The sequence below is a fragment of the Heptranchias perlo genome, chromosome 13 (assembly GCF_035084215.1).
Source record: "Heptranchias perlo isolate sHepPer1 chromosome 13, sHepPer1.hap1, whole genome shotgun sequence".
Lineage (NCBI taxonomy): Eukaryota > Metazoa > Chordata > Chondrichthyes > Hexanchiformes > Hexanchidae > Heptranchias > Heptranchias perlo.
In genome coordinates, this window is record NC_090337.1 from 37,270,687 (window position 1) to 37,296,437 (window position 25,751).

The 25,751-nt window shown below is 41.7% G+C and overlaps 1 protein-coding gene across 1 annotated transcript in view; it reads left to right on the forward strand.

Annotated features, from left to right (window-relative positions):
* LOC137331122 (spermatogenesis-associated protein 16-like) overlaps window positions 1-25,751 on the forward strand; it is a 106,379-nt gene that overhangs the window by 54,900 nt on the left and 25,728 nt on the right. Inside the window, exon 8 of the mRNA XM_067994728.1 lies at window positions 3,116-3,228. Coding sequence (XP_067850829.1) covers window positions 3,116-3,228 — 113 coding nt within the window. The remainder of the gene's footprint in view (window positions 1-3,115; window positions 3,229-25,751) is intronic.

Below are 25,751 nucleotides of genomic sequence, written 5' to 3' on the forward strand. Positions count from 1 at the left end.
AGTCCCCCAAGGATCTATTCTTGGCCCTCTCCTATTCCTCATCTGCATGCTGCCCCTTGGCAACATCATGGGGTCAGGTACCACATATATGTTGATGACACCAAGTTTTACCTCTCCACCACCTCTCTCAACCTTCCCATTGCCTCTGTGTTGTCAGTCCTGGATGAGCCACAGTTTCCTGCAGTTGAAAATTGGAAAACATGTAGCCGTGCATCCTCCGAGAACTCTGTGTTCTTCCGACACTGGCCTCTTATGCATCCTTAACTCTGTTCGTCCCATCATTGGCGACTGTGCCTTCGGCTATCTAAGTCCTACACTCTACAATTCCCTCCCTCTGCCTTTCTACTCATCTCTCCTCCTTAAAGTCCCTTCTTAAAACCCATCTCTTTGTCTAAGCTTTTAGTCACCCCTCCTAAAATCACCACCTTTGGCTCAGTGTCCATTTTTATCTGATTACGCTGCTGTTAAGCACCATGGAACTTTTTCTATATGCTATATAAGATGCAAGTTATTGTTTTTCTAGATGCTATATAAATGCAAGTTATTGTTGTTGTAGTAGTTCAAGTGTGGCCTGGTGATGACATATCCTCCAATTTTGCTTTCCACGTTGTGGAAAAGCTCCTAGCTTCCACTTCTCCTCCAACACTCAGCAACATGAAGGAATAAAACCTCATGCATCCTATTATGTTGTGGTCCATTTTACTCATATGAAGTAGCACTTTGGCTGTTAAATTGCTATCCGTTCCTATGAATAATTTTCCCACCAGAACAAAGGAGTTGTCACAACTTATTAAAATGAGTGCTTTGTGATAACTAGTTCTGTCAATTACACCAAGCAGTGGCACATTTGGGATGCAAATTTCTAGAACACAATGTGTCCCAGAGATGCACATTAAAATGATGCTAATTACATGGTTCATAATCAAAATAGAAATTTACATTTGACTGCACCACTGATGAAGATGCTACCCCAATGACACAGTGGCACTGCCTGGTGTGATACTGAGCCAACAAGATCCTGGACTCAATCCAAAAGTCTATGCTGTGCTAACAAATCATAGTTGGTACAATAGTGGGGCCCTGAGCCATGTTTTCCACTCCTGATTACTATCAAATCACCCATACTAGAAAGTATACTGTTATGGATATTGGGTAACAGCTGAAGCAGGATCTACTGTGATGTGTGCCCTTCCTGCTCCCAATGAAAAAGTCTCCCAACATCCAATGTTCAGACTCGACTATAAGTAGATAATTGATCAAAGAACTCATGAACTGCTGACATGCATGGAACTGTTCAGAGCACAAGTCATTACATTCAGGAGAGATGGGAGAAAATTGGAAAATAAACATGGACAAAGGTTGATTGCAGACTTAAGTAATAATTATCAATATGTTGAACTGTGCACGTAATTTTATACTTGACCCAATGTCGTATACTAAAGTCAAACTGGACATCTACTGCATGGTGTGGATTTAAACTCTGATTATCTTAAAAATATTTAGGGGATCTCATGGTGTCTCTCATGGTGAGCTGGGGATATATTTAGTACAAATGTGAATCTCAGTGACAGTCAGCACTCATCTCTGGAAAACAGCTGATTAATTGGTGAACAGTGTGTCATGATTGGGTGACTGGTTGAAGGGACAGTGGTTTCCAGTTCTATGATTTGATTGGGTGAATAACTTGTTGGACAGTTTCTAGACTTATATTCTAATTACAATTCAGTACATACATTTTCCTGGATAATATACTTGTATGCTGATTGTTCCAGTTAATTGTGTGTTATATTTTAATTAAATGATCATGTTGTTTGATATTATAATCATTATTGGTAAGCATGATAAACTCTTTAAAAATTCTCAGTAATTGTTACTAGTTTCAGGTCTGCATTAGCTATTTTCCCGACTAGAGCAAGGCTGATCACCCCTGTGAGCAGTCTTAGGTTCGAAAGTGTGCCTGTACTGTTCGATAGCTAATTATATGATAGTGCGCCAGGGGTGTAACATTAGGACCCCGTTGTGATCTGAACTGGATATTGTATCTTTCTCTCATGCGCTTCTGCAATCTTTCAGTAGACGGACAAAAAAGCCAATTTAATGAAACAAGGCCAGATATGAATCATTAAGCTGCTTTATTTTACAAACAGCAAGTGAACATACAGAGTAACAGTTGTAAACAATCCTCACTTACTTCACTCAATTTTCAGTTCCCTCCTTGACTGGGATGACATTCTTGTTTTTGACATTACGGGGGTAATTTTAATCTAACCTGCCCAGCGGGAAACTGATGGTATCAGATCAGCCACCCGTTTTAAACCCCATCTGATTTTACTTTCTATTGATTTGAATGGAAACTAAAATAAGGTGGGGTGTAAAACGAGCAACCAATGCAATCCCACTAGATTTCCACTGAGCGGATTAGGTCAAAATTACCACCTATCTATTTTGCCAGACAACTTGTAATTGCAAAAATGGGCCTCGTGTATCTTAGTTTCCTGCTCCACACCTGCCCCTCGCAATCTCCTGTTTTAAAACTGACAGACTGCCCCTGTATCCCTTTACCTTTTTCTCCCTGTGTTCCCAGTAAGTGGGAAGGTTGTCCTACTGACTTCGCTGTTCAGTGATTTTCCAATAGGTCTGTCAATAAACTGGTTACCTCTCTCCGCCCTCCCTTTTGGGTGTGAATCTAAAGAAATCATCTTTGCCATTCCTAAGATGAACATAGGTGATCCTGCCTTACTAAGCCTGGGATGAATCAGTTGACTCTCATTGTCTCAGTTTGAAATAGACTGCGAGCCAGATCATTTCAGAAAGTGGATCATCTAGCTTTAATATACATCTTCAATGTCTGACACATTAACAAATAACCGTTCTGTCTCAGTAAGCAGCAGCTTGTGGCTTTTTAAACTGTGCCAATTCATTTTGTTTTAAAACACATCACTTAAACATAACTTATTCCCAATCTTTTTCCATGAAGAAAAAAATGACCAGACATCCCAAAATGTGACAGTAATCTTCTTTAAAAAGCCTGCATGATGTGATTGTATCGGAAGTATTTTAAGGCCCTTACCAAAGTCAAATGGAAAAACCATATATGTTTCTTAATATTTTCTAGAATCTAGAACACCCTTTTGGTCACTTACTGTAAAAGAAGTTGAGAAGAACATGGATATCCTTGGGAGGAGGATTCTGCCAGTTTTAGATTTTACACTGTGCACTAAACTAGCTGTGGGTATATTAATTTATTAAATTGACTCATGGACTCATGGAACAGCTGAAAGCTTTTGTTAGTATTGAAGATTTACATCAGAAAGATGGATTTACAATGACTACTGATTGTGACAGTTTTCCTTTTTATTGGTCTCCCTACATTTAATGAATATCTTACAGTCAGTTATCAAACTTCAAATGCATATTACATGCCCGTCAACATTTACCAGTTTTACAAATGTACCCAATATTACATAATGAAGTTTTCACTGTGCAGCCTTCCTACTTTATTTAGAGGGAAAAAAACACTATTAAACAACAGAATTTGTGATCGCCACTGGTTTGTAATATTTATATCATGAGCAAACGATCAAATGAATTAATTTTTGGTTATAGCGGTCATGTGTAGTATTTAAAGTAGCAAGTAGTAAAGTTAATTTTAAAGTAAAATGTTGGGAACTTCCTCTGAGCTTCTCCCGCTCACTGCCACACTTTCGGCAGTAGCCCCAATTACCTGCATAAGTGGGGATTCAGCTGAAATCCCAGCGGTGGAGTGGAAAAACCCCCCAGGAAATTCATCCCCAAAATGTCAAACATAGTAAAATCATATTTCCGCAAAAGCTGGAACAGTTTCTGTGATAAAATAGAATGTGTGCTTTGTTAGGTTCTCATTCTAACTATTTCTACATTATAAATATATCTTATTTTTTTTAAATGGTGGTAACCCAGTTCTAAGATATATTCTGCAAGTCAGGCAGCATCTGTGGAGAAAGAAACAGAGTCAGCGTTTCAGGTCGATGACCTTTCGTCAGAACTGGCAGGATTACTATTGCAACAACATATCATCGATAGGGCATAACTAACCTGTCTCACGACGGTCTAATCCCAGCTCACGTTCCCTGTTAGTGGGTGAACAATCTAATGATTGGTGAATTCTGCTTCACAATGATAATAAGAGCCGACATCGAAGGATCAAAAAGCGACGTCGCTATGAACGCTATGAAACATTAACTCTGTTTCTTTCTCCACAGATGCTGCCTGACTTGCTGAGTATTTCCAGCATTTTATGTTTTTATTTCAGATTTCCAGCATCCATGCGTATTTTGCTAAGATGTGTTCAACTGGTTTTGCTAAAATTTGAAATGGCTACTCAGGGTCTTATCATCTGACCTATAGCAACAGAACTTTTTGATCTAGGTGCAAATTAGATTGTGTACAGTCCCCACCGCTTAGAGCGGCTGCGTTGGTGTTAACACGATTTGCTTGCTATACGCGGTGGACGGTAAAACCAAAAAGGTAAGTAACCAACATATTTTTAAAAAACAGGCAATCTCATTTAGCAACTGCCTCTCCTAATTGTTATCAGTTGCACGCAGAATCTCATCACTAAGGTAATCACACTCTAACAAGATGCAAACAGCTGTTTGAAACTGCTTGAAGACCCGACTTTGCCTGAAATCAGCACAGCCTTTTAGATCAGTAAGTACAATACAGTGGATTAATGAGGTGTGAACAATTGATTGACTCGACTTTGCCTGAAATCGGCAGAACCTTTTAAATTGGTAAATACATGGTAAGGACTCATTGAACTGCCTGAAATACTTGGCGCGCTTAATACATTATAAACTGCGCGTTTGTAATTGATACCTATGGTAATGGCAAATGGTTAACGCCATTTGTCCAATATAGGCATCAGCCCATGCTAAGCATGGATGGTGTAAGTGGTGGGGACTGTATTGTAAGTTATTGTGACCTGTTAATGTTGGATTCTTTGGATTCCAGACAATGTGCGTTTACCTTCTTATTGACATTTTTTGTTTTCTTATGATATTGTGATTTAATATGACAGTCATTACTGTTCTTTTGAATCTCACATCCTCTTTGCTGCACCACTCCTGCTATGCTGTCCCAGCTTTGATGAAGTGAAGTTCCATTTTGTAGACATTTTCATTGAGCTTCATTGGGACAGTGTACCAGGCCAATGACAGAGTGGGAATAGGACACAGGAGGCTTCAATGCTCCAGGGAGGGAGTAACAGAGTTGTGTCACATCCTGCAAGAAGATCTGCAGCCAGCTGTTACACCTAGCGCAGTACTGCCTGTTGCAGCCAAGGTGACTGCAGCCTTGAACTTTTTTGCCTCTGACTCTTTCCAGGCTCCCACAGGGGATATCAGCAACATCAGTCAGTCTGCAGTCTTTGCTTGTATTAAACAACTGACTGATGCCTTATTTGTCACAGCAAGCATATTCATCACTTTCCCATGGACATCCAGAAGAAGCAGGATAGTACTCTGGGGATTCACACAGATTTCAGGATTCCCCCAAGTCCAGGGCATCAGTAATTGTACCCATGTCACTCGACAGGCTCCTTCACATAACACAACTGCCTTCATGAATGACACTATTAATATTCAACTGGTGCATAATGAACAGAAGCGCATTATGCAGATTTGTGCTGGCTTTCCTGGTAGCTGCTATGATGCTTTTATATTGTGCGAGTCATCCATTCTCCCACCGTTTGTCCGAGAGGACACTGATGATCTAGGAGATGGCTAGGAAGTGGGAGTGCTCCAACAGTTATCTGCAGCCAGAACTGTTCGGCATCAGCTAATTGAAGAAAACTTCAGATGAACAATCCAAGTTCCCTGCATTAGCAGTAATGTACCACATCAATCCCACTCCTTTCACCCTACAATCAACAGTGTCTGCCCAAATACTAATAAGAACATAACAAATAGGAGCAGGAGTAGGCCAATCGGCCCTTCGAGCCTGCTCTGCCATTTAATAAGATCATGGCTGATCTGATCCTAACCTCAAATCTAAATTCATGTCCAATTTCCTGCCCGCTCCCCGTAACCCCTAATTCCCTTTACTTCTAAGAAACTGTCTATTTCTGTTTTAAATTTATTCAATGATGTAGCTTCCACAGCTTCCTGGGGCAGCAAATTCCACAGACCTATCACCCTCTGAGTGAAGAAGTTTCCCCTCATCTCAGTTTTGAAGGAGCAGCCCCTTATTCTAAGATTATGCCCCCTAGTTGTAGTTTCACCCATCCTTGGGAACATCCTCACCGCATCCACCCGCTCAAGCCCCTTCACAATCTTATATGTTTCAATAAGATCGCCTCTCATTCTTCTGAACTCCAATGAGTAGAGTCCCAATCTACTCAACCTCTCCTCATATGTCTGCCCCCTCATCCCCGGGATTAACCGAGTGAACCTTCTTTGTACTGCCTCACCTAACATTGAAAGATTCCTACCTACTACAGGAAAACTCTCTACACAAAGATTTCAAACAGCATTATAATTTTACCAGTTTATAGAAAGGTGTAAACTATATTTTTCATATAGGGAGGAAGTTAGCCTTTTGTGGCTTATTGAAGGGCTTATGATCAGCGAAGTCTAGAAGCTCAGGCTTGAGAGGGCCCCATTGCTTTATCTGAAAAGCACAAACTCCTCTTGCCCATAGGGATTTTTCAGAAAGGTCCACAGTGTTGCTTTCTTTCTTTGGCCACTAAAAAATGCATCCTCTCTTCAAGCTGCTTCAGGCCCTTAAGAATTTGCAGCAGCTCCTAGCATCCAGCCTCTTAATCAGCGAGCTGCCTATGGAAAAAGCGTTTTGAGCTTAATTAGGAGTAACCCGGAAACTGGGATGGGTCCCCAACTGACACCTTCGGATGACTATTGCTCTCACCGTGCTCACCTCCAGCTGTTTTACATGGGAACATAGGAACAAGAGTAGGCCATTCGTCCCTTCAAGTCTGTTCCATCATTCAGTTAAATCATGGCTGAGCTGTACCTCAGCTCCCAACTTTACCCAATGTTGCTCCATAATCCCTTGATACCCTTAACTACTGATCTCAGTCTAGAAAATTTCAATTGACCCAGCATCCACAGCCTTTTGGGGGAGTGAGTTCCAGATTTCCACTACCCTTTGTGTGAAAAGGTACTTCCTGATTTCACTCCTCAATGGCTAATTTGAAGATTATGCCATCTTGTTCTGAATTTCCCCACCAGAAGAAATAGTTTCTCTGTATCTACCCCTATTGAATCCCTTAATTATTTTAAATACCTCGATTAGATCACCCCCCAACCTTCGAAACTCAAGGGAATAAAAGCCAAGTTTATGCAATCTGTCCTCATAATTTAACCCTTTAAGCCCTGGTATAATTTTGGTGAATCTGCGCTGTACAACTTCCAAGACCTATATATCTTTCCTGAAGTTCGGTGCCCAATCCTGAATGCAGTACTTCAGATGGAGTCTGACCAAGGCTCTGTACAACTGATTTCACACTGAGAGACAAGAATTGATCGCCATGTTCCTTAGATATTCTAGTGTTGCACTATCTGTAGGTGAGATTTCTTTCAACTGTTGTCAGATCTTCACTTGGACCCAGCCATTTTCTATCTGATGGCCTCGCTGTTGAGAGGAGACAGTCACTTGAGCAAGGCATAGCTGCCTCACATAAACCATCTATCAGTCATGCTTACAATACCAAATAGAAAAAATTGGCTCAGTGGTGATTGAATAAATACACTAATCCTATTTCCTGTGACATCTTTTCCATTCTAGAATATCTGTAACATTTCCTTAATCTGCAGCTAAACCCAGCCCCATTTGTGTACCTCTTGCGGCAATTCCAGTGTTCCATGATCCTCTTACATTAACTTCTTTAGTGAGTCACTCCTTGTTGTTTCATTTCATGAAAGCTATCTGAATCCTGGCAGACCTCCATTAGTCCAAATTTAGAATCTTAAATTGTTTCTACATAAATTTACATATCCTCTCTTCAAATCTCTTTCAACGTTATCTATTATGGAAGGCTGCATTTCTGGTTGCCCTAGTTTTGGTATGCACATTCACTGATATCCCAGTCACGGATACACTTATTTAATTTGGAACATTTCATCTTGTTTCAATTAATAATACCTTCACTTTTGAGTCAGAATGTTGTAAGCTCAAGCTCCACTCAAGTATCTGAATTCACAATATAAGCTGATCCTACCATGCATTGTCGAAAGAGAGTGGTGCATTGTTAGAAGAGATGTCCTTTAGATGACATGTTAAACTGAGATTCCTCTTTCAGTGGCTCAGTTGGATGTTAAAGTTCTCATAGCATTACTTGAAAAACATCACAAAGTCCTCCTGATGTCCTTGCCAACATCCTTCCTTCAACCAACCAAAATAGATTAGTTAGTCATTCATCTTATCACTATTTGTGGGATCTTACATAAAGTGGCTGTCAGTTTACCCACATAACAATGATCCCTTCACTGCAAAGTAATTCATTGTATGCAAAGTACTTTGAAAAACATGAGAAGGTGCTGTATCAAAGCTTCCACTCTGAATGAATTTATCTTAGGTCAAAATTGGGTTTCCTGCCAAAGATAGTTTCCCATTTCAATAGATAGGCGTTTCTGTGGCCGCAAACATCACTCCAGGATGGTATGTTGCCTCCCTGGTGCTAGGATCAAGGATGTTGTGGAGTGGCTGCAGGACATTCTGGAGGGGGAGGGTGAACAGCCAGTAGTCGTGGTCCATATCGGTACCAACGACATAGGTAAAAAAAAGGGATGAGGTCCTGCAAGGTGAATTTAAGGAGTTAGGAGATAATTTAAAAAGCAGGACTTCAAAGGTAGTGATCTCAGAATTACTACCAGTGCCACGTGCTAGTGAGTATAGGAACAGGAAAATAGACCAGATGACTGCGTGGCTGCAGGGATGGTGTAGGAGGGAGGGATTTAGATTCCTGGGACATTGGGACCGGTTCTGGGGAAGGTGGGACCTGTACAAGCGGGACGGGTTACACCCGAGCAGGACCGGGACCAATGTCCTCGCGGGGGTGTTTGCTAGTGCTGTTGGGGAAGGTTTAAACTAGAGTGGCAGGGGGATGGGAACCTGAGAGGGGAGTCAGAAGGGAATAAAGTTGAGAGCAGCAAGAGAGGGGAAGACCCAGGGGAAATTTACAATACAAATAGTACAAACAGTTGTTCAAGAACAAGTGAAAGGGAAAAGCGTAGAGCAGCAGAAAGAAAGTGTACTTTAGACACTACAGATAAAGTGAAAACTAGAAGGTGTAAGGCGATTAACCCAGCATCAAGGCTGAAGGTCAGGCTAGGGTGTGTGGCCCAACTAAGAGTTCTATATACAAATGCACGGAGTATAAGGAATAAATTAAATGAACTACAGGTTCAAATTCAAATTGGAGGGTATGACATGATAGCTATCACTGAGACATGGCTGCAGGATAGTCAGGATTGGGAACTAAATATACCGGGTTATAAGGTCTACAGGAGAGACAGGGAAAATGGAAGAGGGGGAAGAGTAGCCTTAATGATTAGAGATGAAATCACTTCAATGATAAAGGAGGATATAACGAGAGGTAAGCAGCCAACAGAGACCATATGGGTTGAATTGAGAAACAGGAAAGGATCTAAGACTATAGTGGGAATTGTGTATAGGAGCCCTGGCAGCAGCCCTGAAGTGCTAGATTGTATAAATGCAGAGATTAGACAAGCATGTAAGAAAGGCATAGTGGTCTTAATGGGGGACTTTAACCTTCACATAGATTGGGAAAAGCAGACTAGCAACTGTCAGAAAGGTAGTGAATTTCTTGAGTGTGTGCAGGATAGTTTTCAACAGCAGTATGTCCTGGAGGCAACAAGGAGGCAAGCCATACTAGGTTGAGTAATGAGTAATGAACCAGATTTAGTTAACGGCTTAACTGTGCGTGAACATCTATCCAATAGCGATCATAACATGATCGAGTTCAATGTAGTGTTTGAAAGGGAAAAAAGTGAATCAGCTGCTAAGATTCTAGACTTGGGTAAGGCCGACTTCAAAGGGATGAGACAGAGACTGTCCACAGTAAACTGGGCAAATCTGTTAATGGGTAAAACGACTGATGATCAGTGGGAAATGTTTAAAGAAACATTTAACATGATACAGAATCGGTTTATACCCCTGAGGGGCAAGAACTCTACTTGCCAAAAAAAACAGCCATGGACAACTAAAGAGGCAAGGGACAGTATAAGACATAAGGAAAGGGCATACAAAAAGGCAAAAAATGGCACAAATCCTGGCGAATGTGAAGGATACAAAGATCAACAAAAGGTCACAAAACAGATAGTAAGAGCTACAAAAAGAGAGTATGAAAAGAAAATTGCAAGGGATATCAAAACCAATACGAAGAACTTTTATAGTTACATTAGGAAAAAGAGGGTGGTCAGGAGCAGTGTTGGCCCCTTAAAAACTGAAAATGGGGATATTGTCATTGACAATGGGGAAATGGCGGACATGTTGAAAATTACTTTGCGTCAGTATTTACAGTAGATAAAGAGGATAGCATGCCGGAAATCCCAAGAAAAGTAATATTGAATCGGGGACAGGGACTCGATAAAATTAATATAAGTAAAGCAACAGTAATGAAGAAAATAATAGCACTAAAGAGTGACAAATCCCCAGGACCAGATGGTTTCCATCCCAGGGTTTTAAAGGAAGTAGGTGAGCACATTGCAGATGCCCTAACTATAATCTTTCAAAGTTCTCTAGATTCAGGAACTGTCCCTCTGGATTGGAAAATTGCACATGTCACTCTGCTTTTTAAGAAAGGAGAGAGAGGGAAACCAGGGGATTATGGACCAGTTAGCCTAACATCTGTTGTGGGGAAAATGCAGGAGTCTGTACTTAAGGATATGGTGACTGAACACCTCGAGAATTTTCAGTTAATCAGAGAGAGCCAGCATGGATTTGTGAAAGGTAGGTCGTGCCTGACAAACCTGATTGAATTTTTTGAAGAGGTGACTAAAGTAGTGGACAGGGGAATGTCAATGGATGTTATTTATATGGACTTCCAGAAGGCATTTGATAAGGTCCCACATAAGAGACTGTTAGCTAAGATAGAAGCCCATGTAATCGAGGGAAAAGTACGGACTTGGTTAGGAAGTTGGCTGAGCGAAAGGTGACAGAGAGTAGGGATAATGGGTAGGTACTCACATTGGCAGGATGTGACTAGTGGAGTCCTGCAGGGATCTGTCTTGGGGCCTCAATTATTCACAATATTTATTGACGACTTAGATGAAGGCATAGAAAGTCTCATATCTAAGTTTGCCGAAGACACAAAGGTTGGTGGCATTGTAAGCAGTGTAGATGAAAACATAAAATTACAAAGCGATATTGATAGATTAGGTGAATGGGCAAAACTGTGGCAAATGGAATTCAATGTGGACAAATGTGAGGTCATCCACTTTGGATCAAAAAAGGATAGAACAGTGTTTTTCTATATGGTAAAAAGTTAAAAACAGTGGATGTCCAAAGGGACCTAGGGGTTCAGGTACATAGATCATTGAAGTGTCATGAACAGATGCAGAAAATAATCAATAAGGCTAATGGAATGCTGGCCTTTATATCTCGAGGACTAGAGTACAAGGGGGCAGAAGTTATGCTGCAGCTATACAAAACCCTGGTTAGACCGCACCTGGAGTACTGTGAGCAGTTCTGGGCACCACACCTTCGGAAGGACATATTGGCTTTGGAGGGAGTGCAGCGTAGGTTTACTAGAATGATACCCGTACTTCAAGGGTTAAGTTACGAGGAGAGATTACACAAATTGGGGTTGTATTCTCTGGAGTTTCGAAGGTTAAGGGGTGATCTGATTGAAGTTTATAAGATATTAAGGGGAACGGATAGGGTGGATAGAGAGAAACTATTTCCGCTGGTTGGGGATTTTTGGAGCGGGGGCACAGTCTAAAAATTAGAGCCAGACCTTTCAGGAGCGAGATTAGAAAACATTTCTACACACAAAGGGTGGTAGAAGTTTGGAACTCACTTCCGCAAACGGCAATAGATACTAGCTCAATTGCTAAATTTAAATCTGAGATCGATAGCTTTTTGGCAATCAAAGGTATTAAGGGATACGGGCCAAAGGCGGGTATATGGAGTTAGGTCACAGATCAGCCATGATCTTATCAAATGGCGGAGCAGGCACGAGGGGCTGAATGGCCTACTCCTGTTTCTATATTCCTATGTTCCTATTTCCACTGAGGTGAAGAAATCATAGTGGTAGATTTTCAACTTGCCGTCCGGCTATAAAGCAAGCATTGCGAATCAATGGAAATAAAAATCAGGCGGTTTCTATAACAGCCAGCTGATCCAAAACACAGATTTTGTTGCCCGGAGGCATGTTCAAAATCGACACCATAATTCCTTTATTTTATTTATTCCTTTATTTTACCTGCCTCCTCGCATGTTAAAATTAGAATGCTATTTGTGCTACGTGGATGCTCATGGGACATTTACACTGATCATATTAAGTCATTCCAGTTCACAACTGTTATTTGTTGCCTACAGTCCAGAGGTTCTAGGGAATCAAATTTTACGGCAAGAACTAGAGCGCATAGTAGAGCGCATTCTTCACCATTACCACCTCTCTGGGAGGAAACCTAGTGACCGTTGTTGAAGGGCTCCCCACACTTTATCCCCGGCCATGCAAACACAGATTGGGTCCTGCCTGCTGCATTCACTGGTGAAAGGAGGGTGTACTCCCAATTGCCACTCAACTTTCTTATTTAACATGGTGTAGAAGTGAATCATTTCAAATTGGATCCCAAGATCCCCCAGCACCAGGACAAACGTAGTCTGAGCAATCTGGAATTACCCGTTGAAATTGTGACTAGAAGGATGCACCAAAGGTAAGCCATAAGTGTCCAATGCTAGAAGGATTTCATGGTACTCTAAACAATTTTGAAATGAGGTACTAGCATGAACTAGAATCATAGAATGATGGAACTGGGATAGAAAAAATTCCTAAAGCTACATACAGCATGAAGCATTTAAACGGTGAGAGAAAAACAATGGCACTAGGATGCACCACTTGAGTTTAAAAGTTACAGAAAAACTAACATCAATTGGAAGATTTCTCCTAACTGTATTTTGAATAGCTGAGAAAGAATGATATTTTCTGAGGAGTTTATATACGATGCAAATGCAGTTTTGGTGGCTACCCAAATCGTTCTAATCGCAGTCACATATCCACTCCATCACCAAGACCGCCTACTTTCACCTGCGTAACATCACCTGTCTCAACCCCTGCCTCAGCTCATCTGCTGCTGAAACGCTCATCCATGCCTTTGTTACCTATAGACTTGACTATTCCGATGCTCTCCTATCTGGCCTCCCATCTTCCACCCTCCATAAACTTGAGCTCATCCAAAAGTCTGCTGTCCTTATCCTAACTCGCACCAAGTCTCATTCACCCATTGCTCGCTGACCTACATTGGCTCCCTGACCAGCAATGCCTCAATTTTAAAATTTTCATCCTTGTTTTCAAATCCCTCCATGGGCTTGCCCCTCCCTATCTCTGTAACCTCCTCCAGCCCTACAACCCTGTGAGATCTCTGCGCTCCTCCAACTCTTGCCTCTTGCCCATCCCTGATTTTAATCGCTCTGCTATTGGCAGCCATGCCTTCAGCTGCCTAGATCCTAAACGCTGGAATTTCCTCCCTAAACCTCTCCGCCTCGCTATCCCTTTCTCCTCCTCCTTTAAGATGCTCCTTGAAATCTACTTCTTTGACCAAGCTTTTGGTCACCTGCCCTAATATCTCCTTATGTGGCTCGGTATCAGATTTTGTTTGCTAACACTCCCGTGAAGCACCTTGGGACGTTTTACTACATTAAAGGCGCTATATAAATGCAAGTTGTTGTTATAACCAGTTTATAATTAAAATTCATATTGGTAATATTACATAACTGGTATTATACTGTTGCTCCAGACCCTGTAAACATGGTATAAACTGAATGTTGGTAAAATACTGAGATTGATTCAGCTGTATAAAATGGTACAGCTAATTTGGAAATTGGTTTTGAATGAGCTTTTCACTTCTCAAATAAACCTCTATTGATGCTTTAATCCTTTATTAGTTTTAAATTCCACAAATTGTTGTAAAGAGCAATGCAACTTTATACACATATATTATGTTAATATCTTGTTCTGTTTTAAGTACCTTAAAAGTTTGTAAAGTGAACCAAGACACCAGACATTGGAGATATAATGAAAAAAGAAATTCCTTTAGAAGAAACAATATCTCACATCAATTGATTTCTAATATTTTCAATCAATAGTGACTTTTGTTTAAAAATAAGAGATGGTTTGATAAATGGAATGATTTAATTCAGTCACTGTTGTCCCAGTTCATTGACTTAAATTTTATTAGAGTAAAAAATTCTTAATTTAGTGATTTCTCCTATTGTATGTCTAACATTAAGTAGGCAAAATTGCTGGAGATACCTATTCTGTTCAGAGATGGTTATTCTGAACCATGTGGCTATTTGTTTCACACATCCTTTAAATAGCACCATCCTGTGTTTTATCCATTGTTTCCTATCAATAGCTGCCTCTAAGTGACAGAAACTCAACCAAGGGAAATACACTGAAAGAGGAGAGAGAAGAGATTTCAGGTTCAACAGCAGTTAAAAATTCCTTTCCTTAGGGGATAGAGAAGATAGTGCAAAAGCTGAATCTGTTTGGTTAGAGTTAAAGAATAAGACGAGAACTCTTACTCTATTGGAAGTATATTACAGATTGCCAAATAATGGAAAGGAGATAGAAGAGGCGACATATAGACAAATTAAAGAAAAATGCAGGGACAACCGGGTGGAGCTGAAATTTCGATTGTCTGCTGTACTAGCGGAAGTGAGGCAGGGTGGGACTTAAGGCCATCTGTGCTCAAAAACTCTGCGCCAACATCTATGAGACTGCTCGCTCCAATCCACGCTTAAAAGCTAGAGTGGCTAACAGCCACTTTGCTTGAGGTAGCCCAAGGCCTTTCCTGGGTAGAAGAAAAAATGCATGCCAGAAGTCTTCAGCTCTGAAGGCAGCCATTCTGGTACTACAGAAACAAAGTCTTGGTGTCTTTCCTCAGATATCAGGAGAACACACACCAGTTCTCAGCTGGTGAGAGTTCCCCTGAGGCCTTCCAAGAGCAATAAAGGATTGAATTCCTAGGGTAGCCCAGGAACTTCCCCAGAGACACCATTTTGATTATAGGAGGGTAGGCTGAAGATCTTCCTACCAACCCCCCCACCCCACACATACACACACACACACACCAGGAAGTGGCAGGACCAAAAACACGGTAAAAGCTGGTTCCGCCCCATTTTCTGGTCCCTAATCAGCCCCCGATCCATCCAGAGCCTGATGGAATTTCGGCTCCAGTGACTTTAATTATTAAAAGGTCAAATAATGTAAGTGGCAAAGAGTAATATGTCAAGGGCTGTTTTCTAGATTGGTGTGTTTTTCCTCCAACATAGTGTAAAGGTGCTGGAATAGTTTTCGGCAATGAAGTGGTGCAAGTAGGTAATGCAAGGGTAGAGGAACATCGAGGACCATAGCAATTAGATTTGTATAAAAATTGAAGAGATGGAACAGTCAGAGATAAACATACTTGACTCGAAAAAATTTCAACAAAATAGAAAGGGAACTAGCCCAGTTCATTTGGGAAAAAATGAGATAAGACAATGGACAAATAATGGGAAACATTCAAACAGGAGATGTTTAGGGTTGGAATCGGACATTCCCACAAGAAGTAAAGGCAGTGCAGCAAAAGCTGGAGTTCCTTGATTGAGTAGAAAAATTAAAGTTAAAAGAAGATGTAAAAAAGGAGCATACGAGAAGACAAAACAATGAAGCAGAGTATAAAAAATATAGTGGGAAGCAAAAAGATTAGAACGGCTAAGAGAAGGCATGAAGAAAGATTGGCAGGTAACAAAGGGAAATAATAAACAATTTTATAAACATAAGAAGTTAAGGAATAGTTAAAGAAAGCGTAGGACCAATTAGAGTTGAAAAAGGAATGCTTTTTTAATGGAGGATTAAGGAATGGTGGAGATACTAAATTCCATAGTAGTGCATTCGGGGAGCGATACACCAATAGGAGCATGTGTGACCTGTAGAATCAATCAGGCAGGCATCAGCATAAATGGCACTGAACCCCTGATTTCTTGGGAGGAAAAATGTTTAACGATTTTGAGGGCAGCACTTTTTGTGTGTGGTGGCCTCAATGCTCCCTTAAAATTATGTTCATAGATGTAAAATTGTCCCACTCCAGATTTCCTTTGCTGTTTTGCAGTGCAGCTCTTGATTCACTGGGTACCTGTATAAAGTGGTTTCTGGAAGCCCTGCAAGCTGCTCATTGAAGAACTCCACCACATAAAGCTACATCACCATGTTAAATGAGACTTAGATTTTGAATGCAATTTTGGATTTGGATAAATTAACTTTGATCATTAGATCATTTTTTTTGCTGCTATCTTCATTTAATTCTGCACTTTTATGGTGCACAGCTCCCACCACAACATTCCTACTTTTACCACCCTTGTCCCTGGCAAGCGGTGCTGACCATGGGCATTGCACTGGGATTGTCAATGGTTATGTTAGATTTGGAGCAGGAGGAGGAATTTTTTTTATAGAGGGAGGAGATGCAGGGAGGCTGGCATGACAGCATAAGCATTACATCATATGACCCAGGCACATCTACTTGGGCATGTCAGAAGAAACCTGTCTTCACCATCTGTGATTCAGCAGGGGGGCAGCCATTGAGTGATGCTGTGTACAAGAGCCTTCAGACAGCATCCAGCATAGGGGCAGCCTTATCTGTTAAGTCATAATTGTGTTGTACTTTTAGGCTAGGGGCTCATTTCAAGCCACTACTGGTGGTATTTCCCAGATTAATCAGACATCTGTTCCCTGATGCATCAAGTAGGTCACTGCAGCCTTGTTTGCTAGGGGCATCAGATTTGTCACTTTCCCAACAGAAAAGAGGGAAAAATTGGAGAGAGCCCAGCACTTCTACTAGGTGTCTGGGTTCCTAAGAGCGCAGGGCCTCATTGATGGCACTCATGTTGCCACCAGGATGCCAAGCAACAACCCTGTGACATATATAAATTGCAAAGAGTTTCATTCAGTCAATCTCCAGGTAGTCACAGATCACCAGGACCAAATAATGCAGGATAAGATAACCCGGCAGCAGCCATGGAGCAAGCCCAACAAGAGTGGGGAGCAGTTCTGGATTTAGTTTTAGGGAATGAAGTGGGGTAGGTGGAAGGAGTATCAGTAGGAGAGCAATTTGGTGGTAGCGATCATAATTCAGTTAGATTTAGCATAGTTATGGAAAAGGACAAAGATAGATCAGGAGTAAAAGTTCTAAATTGGGGAAAGGCCAATTTTACTAAGCTGAGAAGTGATTTAGCAAAAGTGGACTGGAAACAGCTACTTGAAGGTGTCAGAGCAGTGGGATGCATTCATAGAAGTTTACAACATGGAAACAGGCCCTTCGGCCCAACATGTCCATGTCGCCCAGTTTATACCACTAAACTAGTCCCAATTGCCTGCACTTGGCCCATATCCCTCTATACCCATCTTACCCATGTAACTGTCCAAATGCTTTTTAAAAGACAAAATTGTACCCGCCTCTACTACTGCCTCTGGCAGCTCGTTCCAGACACTCACCACCCTTTGAGTGAAAAAATTGCCCCTCTGGACCCTTTTGTATCTCTCCCCTCTCACCTTAAATCTATGCCCCCTCGTTATAGACCCCCCTACCTTTGGGAAAAGATTTTGACTATCTACCTTATCTATGCCCCTCATTATTTTATAGACTTCTATAAGATCACCCCTAAACCACCTACTCTCCAGGGAAAAAAGTCTCAGTCTATCCAACCTCTCCCTATAAGTCAAACCATCAAGTCCCGGTAGCATCCTAGTAAATCTTTTCTGCACTCTTTCTAGTTTAATAATATCCTTTCTATAATAGGGTGACCAGAACTGTGCACAGTATTCCAAGTGTGGCCTTACTAATGTCTTGTACAACTTCAACAAGACATCCCAACTCCTGTATTCAATGTTCTGACCAATAAAACCAAGCATGCTGTGAATGCCTTCTTCACCACCCTATCCACCTGTGACTCCACTTTCAAGGAGCTATGAACCTGTACTCCTAGATCTCTTTGTTCTATAACTCTCCCCAACGCCCTACCATTAACGGAGTAGGTCCTGGCCCGATTCGATCTACCAAAATGCATCACCTCACATTTATCTAAATTAAACTCCATCTGCCATTCATTGGCCCACTGGCCCAATTTATCAAGATCCCGTTGCAATCCTAGATAACCTTCTTCACTGTCCACAATGCCACCAATCTTGGTGTCATCTGCAAACTTACTAACCATGCCTCCTAAATTCTCATCCAAATCATTAATATAAATAACAAATAACAGCGGACCCAGCACCGATCCCTGAGGCACACCGCTGGTCACAGGCCTCCAGTTTGAAAAACAACCCTCTACAACTACCCTCTGTCTTCTGTCGTCAAGCCAATTTTGTATCCAATTGGCTACCTCACCTTGGATCCCGTGAGATTTAACCTTATGTAACAACCTACCATGCGGTACCTTGTCAAAGGCTTTGCTAAAGTCCATGTAGACCACGTCTACTGCACAGCCCTCATCTATCTTCTTGGTTACCCCTTCAAAAAACTCAATCAAATTTGTGAGACATGATTTTCCTCTCACAAAACCATGCTGACTGTTCCTAATCAGTCTCTGCCTCTCCAAATGCCTGTCGATCCTGTCTCTCAGAATACCCTCTAACAACTTACCCACTACAGATGTCAGGCTCACCGGTCTGTAGTTCCCAGGCTTTTCCCTGCCGCCCTTCTTAAACAAAGGCACAACATTTGCTACCCTCCAATCTTCAGGCACCTCACCTGTAGCTGTCGATGATTCAAATATCTCTGCTAGGGGACCCGCAATTTCCTCCCTAACCTCCCATAACGTCCTGGGATACATTTCATCAGGTCCCGGAGATTTATCTACCTTGATGCGCGTTAAGACTTCCAGCACCTCCCTCTCTGTAATATGTACACTCCTCAAGACATCACTATTTATTTCCCCAAGTTCCCTAACATCCATGCCTTTCTCAACCGTAAATACTGATGTGAAATATTCATTTAGGATCTCACCCATCTCTTGTGGTTCCGCACATAGATGACCTTGTTGATCCTTCAGAGGCCCTACTCTCTCCCTAGTTACTCTTTTGCCCTTTATGTATTTGTAGAAGCTCTTTGGATTCTCCTTTGCCTTATCTGCCAAAGCAATCTCATGTCCCCTTTTCGCCCTCCTGATTTCTCTCTTAACTCTACTCCGGCAATCTCTATACTCTTCAAGGGATCCACTTGATCCCAGCTGTCTATGCATGTCATATGCCTCCTTCTTCTTTTTGACTAGGGCCTCAATCTCCTGAGTCATCCAAGGTTCCCTACTTCTACCAGCTTTGCCCTTCACTTTATAAGGAATGTGCTTACCCTGAATCCTGGTTAACATACTTTTGAAAGCCTCCCACTTACCAGATGTCCCTTTGCCTGCCAACAGACTCTCCCAATCAACTTCTGAAAGTTCCTGTCTAATACCATCAAAATTGGCCTTTCCCCAATTTAGAATTTTAACTTTTGGGCCAGACCTATCATTCTCCATAGCTATCTTAAATCTAATGAAATTATGATCACTGGTCCCAAAGTGATCCCTCACTAACACTTCTGTCACCTGCCCTTCCTTATTTCCCAAGAGGAGGTCAAGTTTTGCCCCCTCTCTAGTCGGGCCATCCACATACTGAATGAGAAATTCCTCCTGAATGCACTCAACAAATTTCTCTCCATCCAAGCCCCTAATGCTATGGGGGAGATTCAGGGGGCTCGGAGTAAACATGTTCCCACAAAGAAAAAGGGTGGGACTGCCAAATCTAGAGCCCCTTGGATGACAAGGAGCATACAGGGTAAAATAAGGCAAAAAAGTGAAGCTTATGTCAGACACCGAGAGTTCAATATTGCAGAAAGCCAAGAGGAGAATAGAAAGTGCAGGGGTGAAATTAAAAAGGAAATCAGGAAAGCAAAGAGAGGGCATGAAAAAATACTGGCAAGTAAAATTAAGGAAAACCCAAAGATGTTTTATAAATACATAAAGATCAAGAGGATAACTAAGGAAAGAGTGGGGCCTATTAGACACCAAAAGGGTAACCTATGTGTGGAGGCGGAAGATGTGGGTATGGTTCTTTGCATCTGTCTTCACAAAAGAGGGGGATGATGCAGAGATTGTAGTTAAGGAGGAGGAGGAGTGTCAAATATTGGATGGGATAAACATAGAGAGGAAGTATTAAGTATTTATCCTCTTTGAAAGTAGATAAATTGCCAGGCCCAGATGAAATATATCCCAGGCTGTTAAGAGAAGCAAGGGAGGAAATAGCAGAGGCTCTGACCATCATTTTTTGATCCTCCCTGGGTACAGAAGTGGTGCCGGAGGATTGGAGGACTGCTAATGTTGTACCATTGTTTAAAAAGGGAGAAAGAGATAATTATAGGCCAACCAGTCTAACCTCAGTGGTGGGCAAATTATTGGAATCAATTCTGAGGGACAGCATAAATCGTCATTTAGAAAGTTATGGGTTAATCAAGGACAGTCAGCATGGATTTGTTAAGGGAAGGTTGTGTCTGACTAACTTGATTGAATTTTTTGAGGAGGTAACAAAGAGGGTCGATGAGAGTAACGCGTTTGATGTAGTATACATGGATTTTAGCAATGCTTTTGCCAAGGTCCCACATGGCAGACTGATCAAAAAAGTAAAACTCCATGGGATCCAAGGAAAAGTGGCTAGATGGATCCAAAATTGGCTCAGTGGCAGGAAGCAAAGTGTAATGGTTGACGGGTGTTTTTGTGACTGGAAGGCTGTTTCCAGTGGAGTTCCACAAGGCTCAGTACTAGGTCCCTTGCTTTTTGTGGCATATAGTAACGATTTGGACTTGAATGTGGGGGGCTTGATCAAGAACTTTGCAGATGATATAAAAATTGGCCATGTAGTTGATAGGGAGGAGGAAAGCTGTAGACTGCAGGAAGATATCAATGGACTGGTCACGTGTGCAGAAAAGTGGCAAATGGAATTCAATCCGGAGAATTGTGAGGTAATGCATTTGGGGAGGGCAAACAAGACAAGGGAGTACACAATAAATTGAAGGTTACTGAGAGGTGTAGAGGAACAGAGGGACCTTGGAATGCATGTCCACAGATCCCTGAAGGAAGCAGGACAGGTAGATAAGGTGGATAAAAAGGCATATGGGATACTTTCCTTTATTAGCTGAGGCATAGAATATAAGACAGGGAGGCTATGCTAGAACTATATAAAACATTGGTTAGGCCACAGCTTGAGTACTGTGTACAGTTCTGGTCACCACATTACAGGAAAGATGTGATTGCACTAGAGAGGGTACAGAGGAGATTTACGAGGATGTTGCCAGGGCTGGAGAATTTTAGCTATGAGAAAAGATGGGATAGGCTGGGGTTGTTTTCTTTGGAACAAAGAAGGACGAGGGGAGATCTAATTGAGGTATATCAAATTATGACGGGACTAGATAGAATGGATAGGGAGGACCTATTTCCCTTAGCAGAGGTGTCAGTGACCAGGGGACATAGATTTAAAGTAATTGGTGGAAGGATTAGGGTTAGGGTTAGAGGGAAGCTGAGGAGAAATTTTTTCACCCAGAGGGTGGTGAGGGTCTGGAACTCACTGCCTGAAAGGTTGGTAGAGGCAGAAACCCTCAACTCATTTAAAAAGTACTTGGATGTGCAGTTGAAGTGCCGTAACATAGGGTTATGGACCAAGTGCTGGAAAGTGGAATAAGCTGGATAGCTCTTTTTCGGCCGGCACGGACACGATGGGCCAAATGGCCTCCCTCTGTGCCGTAACTTTCTATGATTCTATGATGCCGTCATCTTGATCTACTGTGCCACTATTCTTCGAAGAAGCTGACAAAATGGACAGATGGCTCCTGGAGGACCAGGGATATCCTTGCTGCCCTGGCCAATAGTACAGGTCTGATACCCCTACACTGAGGCCAAAAGTAAATTTAATGAGGCCAATGACTTCACCCAAATTCTGATGAAACATACCATTAGGATGATGAAGCAGTACTTCCTATGTCTGGAAAAATCAGGTGCAGTCTCATTGTACAGCCCTGGGAGAGCATCAGGAATCATTTGTGTCTGCTGTGTTCTGCACAATTTTGACATTAGAGGAGGGGAACCCATGTAGCCAGAAAGGCCAGAAGGCAAGCCTGCACCCTTGCCTGCAGAGGAGGGACAGAAAGAAGAAGTGCCCTTGGAAAATGCATGATCAGCTAGATTGACGCAACAAGGACCGATTGACCATACGTTTAGTTAGAAGTAGCCCTAGAGCCCCAACACAAACAGTCCTAAGGGCTTCTGTGCTCCACTTACTCCATTCTAATATATTGGGTCAAATCGCCACTGCCTCACTACCATCACAACATGTTTGCCCGGTCACTAACAATTATACGTTCTTTTTAGCCAACAAATCATCACTAAACATTCCAAAAAAAAGGAGCAATCCACATTTATTTCACACAAAAGCGTACAAGAAGAGGAGGTGGAGCAATTAGATAGGATAACTATAGATAAGGCAGTAGTACTGAAAAAAAAATGGTGGAACCCAAAGTAGAAAAGGCACTGGGTACTGGTGGTATGCATCCTAAAATACTGAAGGAAGACAAAGAGAAAATAGCAGAGGCTTTGATTGCAATCTTTTAAATATCCTTGGATATGGAAGTTGTGCTTGAGCACTGGAGGTTTTCCAATGTAACATTTCTGCTCAAAAAGGGATAAAACAGGCAATGTAGACTAGTCAATCTAACATTGGTAGTGGATAAGCTAAGAGACCAAAATACAGGATAAAATTAAAGCTCACTTAGAAAAACATAGATTAATTAAGGACAGCCAGCATGGATCTATAAAAGGCAAAGTTGCGTTAGACAAATTTAATAGAATTCTTTGAGGAAATAATAGTGCATTGATAAAGAAAATGCAGTGGATGTAGTGCTTATGGATTTTCAAAAGGCATTTAATGAAGTGCTGTACAGGAGGCTTATTGATAAAATGACACAAATAGGAAATTGGTTGAAGGACAGCACACAGGTTAATGGATATGTTTTTGGATTGGAGGAATGTAACCGTGCTGTTTTCAATATATAAAAATGCCCTGGACTTGGGTATTGGGGACACAATATCAAAATTTGCAGACAGTGCAAAATAATGAGAGTGGTTAACTACGAAGAGAACTGTAAGTGATTTCAGCAGATAGATGTTAGATGAAATGTAATGTGGTGAAATATGAGGTTATACATTTTGGGAGCAAGAGTAAGAAGAAATAAATGGCAAAATTTTAAAGGAGTGGAAAAGCACAGAAACTTGGGGGTTCAGATACACAATTCTTTCAAAGTGGGATGATGAGTTGATAAAGCTCTTAAAAAAATATGGGTTCCTAGGTTTTATAAATAAGTGCATAGAGTACAAAAGCTAAGAGCTAAGGCTACACCTATACAAATCATTTGTTAGACCTTAGTTGGAATATTACGTGTAGTTTTGGGTGCCTTACTTTAGGAAAGATGTGAAGACTGTGGAGAGAGTACAGAAGAGATTTAGGGAGTAATTTTAACCTAACCCATCGGGCGGGAATGGGGCGGGTTCGGGCCAGACACCAGTTTTGCACCCCACCTGATTTATGGTTCCATTGGCTTCTGCCGTTCCTGCCGGGGTGGGGTGGGGGGAGTTTAGGTTTAAATTACCTCCTTAGTAAGATGATACCAAGGATGAGAGGCATTATTTAGGAGGATAGATTAGAGAGATGACTTCAGTGTTCTTGATGTTTAGTTGGAGGAAATTTTGATTCAGCTAAACCTTGAGAGTTTGAATCACAACCTTCTGACTCCGAGGCAAGAGTGCTACCACTGAATCATCCCAACAAGAATCAGCTTAAGATCACATGGCACTTGGAGGAGTCAAAGAAAGTGGTGAAGAACTAGAGCTGTGTGCAATCAGTATACATGTAGAAACTGACCCCGTGATGTCATCAAGCGGCAGCAAGTAGACGAGGAAGAGAACTGGGCCAACAATAGGTTCTTGGGTGACTCCGGAGGTAACTGTACAGGAGCAGAAAGAGAAGCTATCATTGGAGATGCACTGGTTGAATTTTGACAAGAGTCTTAAGGAGCTGGACAACACAGCTGATGTCATAGTGGATGTGCGACTCCCCTTGGAGTGCAATGACAGCTCATTCTGAGTCCGTAGCATGGGGAAGGAAGCTTATCCCTACCCAAAAGGCATGACATTGTATCAAAGAAGGGGTATCCAGCAAGCAGCATCCTGGGGCAATACCAAACTGTCTCTGTCAGAACCTTTCCTAGGTTTTATGGCAATGGTCTGTAAGACAGTTTGTTCCAAGGGCACCATCTTCTTTTAATTTCATAATCCAGCCTGTATTCAAAGCACGGGCATGTGGAATTTCTGAGGGGGTTCTCCCGACCTCCCACTGTGACTTCAGCGGAGAACCCAGACAAACAGTGGAAACGCTCACCTCCACCGTTTCTCTGGGGCTTCCTCCGAAGTTATGGCACTAGATCGGGAGAACCTCATCTGAAATTGTAAACCTAACTTTCTTTTTTATAACTATGCAGCCTGCCCAGTGCACCAACTTGTAATTAAGAAAGAAAATCGAGCAAAACGATAAGATTCCAGCTGTTTCTTCCAGTTCACTAGAGGCAGAGAAAGCAGAATGACCCCAAATTGCAAGAACGTCGTCACAATTACCATCATGATTACTCCCCTCCAAGTGCTGTGTGATCTAAAGCTAATTCTTGTTGGGATGAACATTCTCACCATGCTTCTTCAACCCCACATGTCAGCCGTGGCTCAGTGAGTAGTAGCACTCTTGCCTCAGAGTCAGAAGGTTGTGGTTCAAGTCCCACTCCAGACACTTGATGATGTAATCTAGGCTGACACTCCAGTGCAGTGCTGAGGGAATGCTGCATTGTTGGAGGTGTCGTCTTTCGGATAAGACATTAAACCAAGACCTCAGAGTCTGCTCTCAGGTGGACGTAAAGATCCCATGGCACTATTCGAAAAAGAGCAGGTGAGCTCTTCCTGGTGTTCTGGCCAATATTTATCCCTGAACCAACATCACTAAAACAGATTATCTTGTCATTACCTCATTTCTGTTTGTGGGACCTTGCTGTGCACAAATTGGCTGCCATGTTACCCTATATTACATCAGTGGCTACATGTCAAAAAATACTTAATTGACTGTAAAATGCTTTGGAATGTCCTGAGGTCATGAAAGCTGCTATATAAATGCAAATCTTTAAAAATGATTCCTATAGCCGACCTAAAATTCCTCCCCCTTCCCATATCTGCTACTTGAAATCAACCTAATTTATACAGATGAGTATTTCATGATTAACTCATTTCGCTGTGTAAGCCTACTGTTTGCAAAAATTTACGAATGCAAAACTGAATAATAGAGTGAATTCAAGCTGATTAGCAGCAGATCTAACACCAGGGCAGTTATTATATACAGTATATTAATACTAAATTAATTAAACCATGCCCAGGTTGATTAAGATAATGAACTAAGATCTTCAATTTTAGATCAC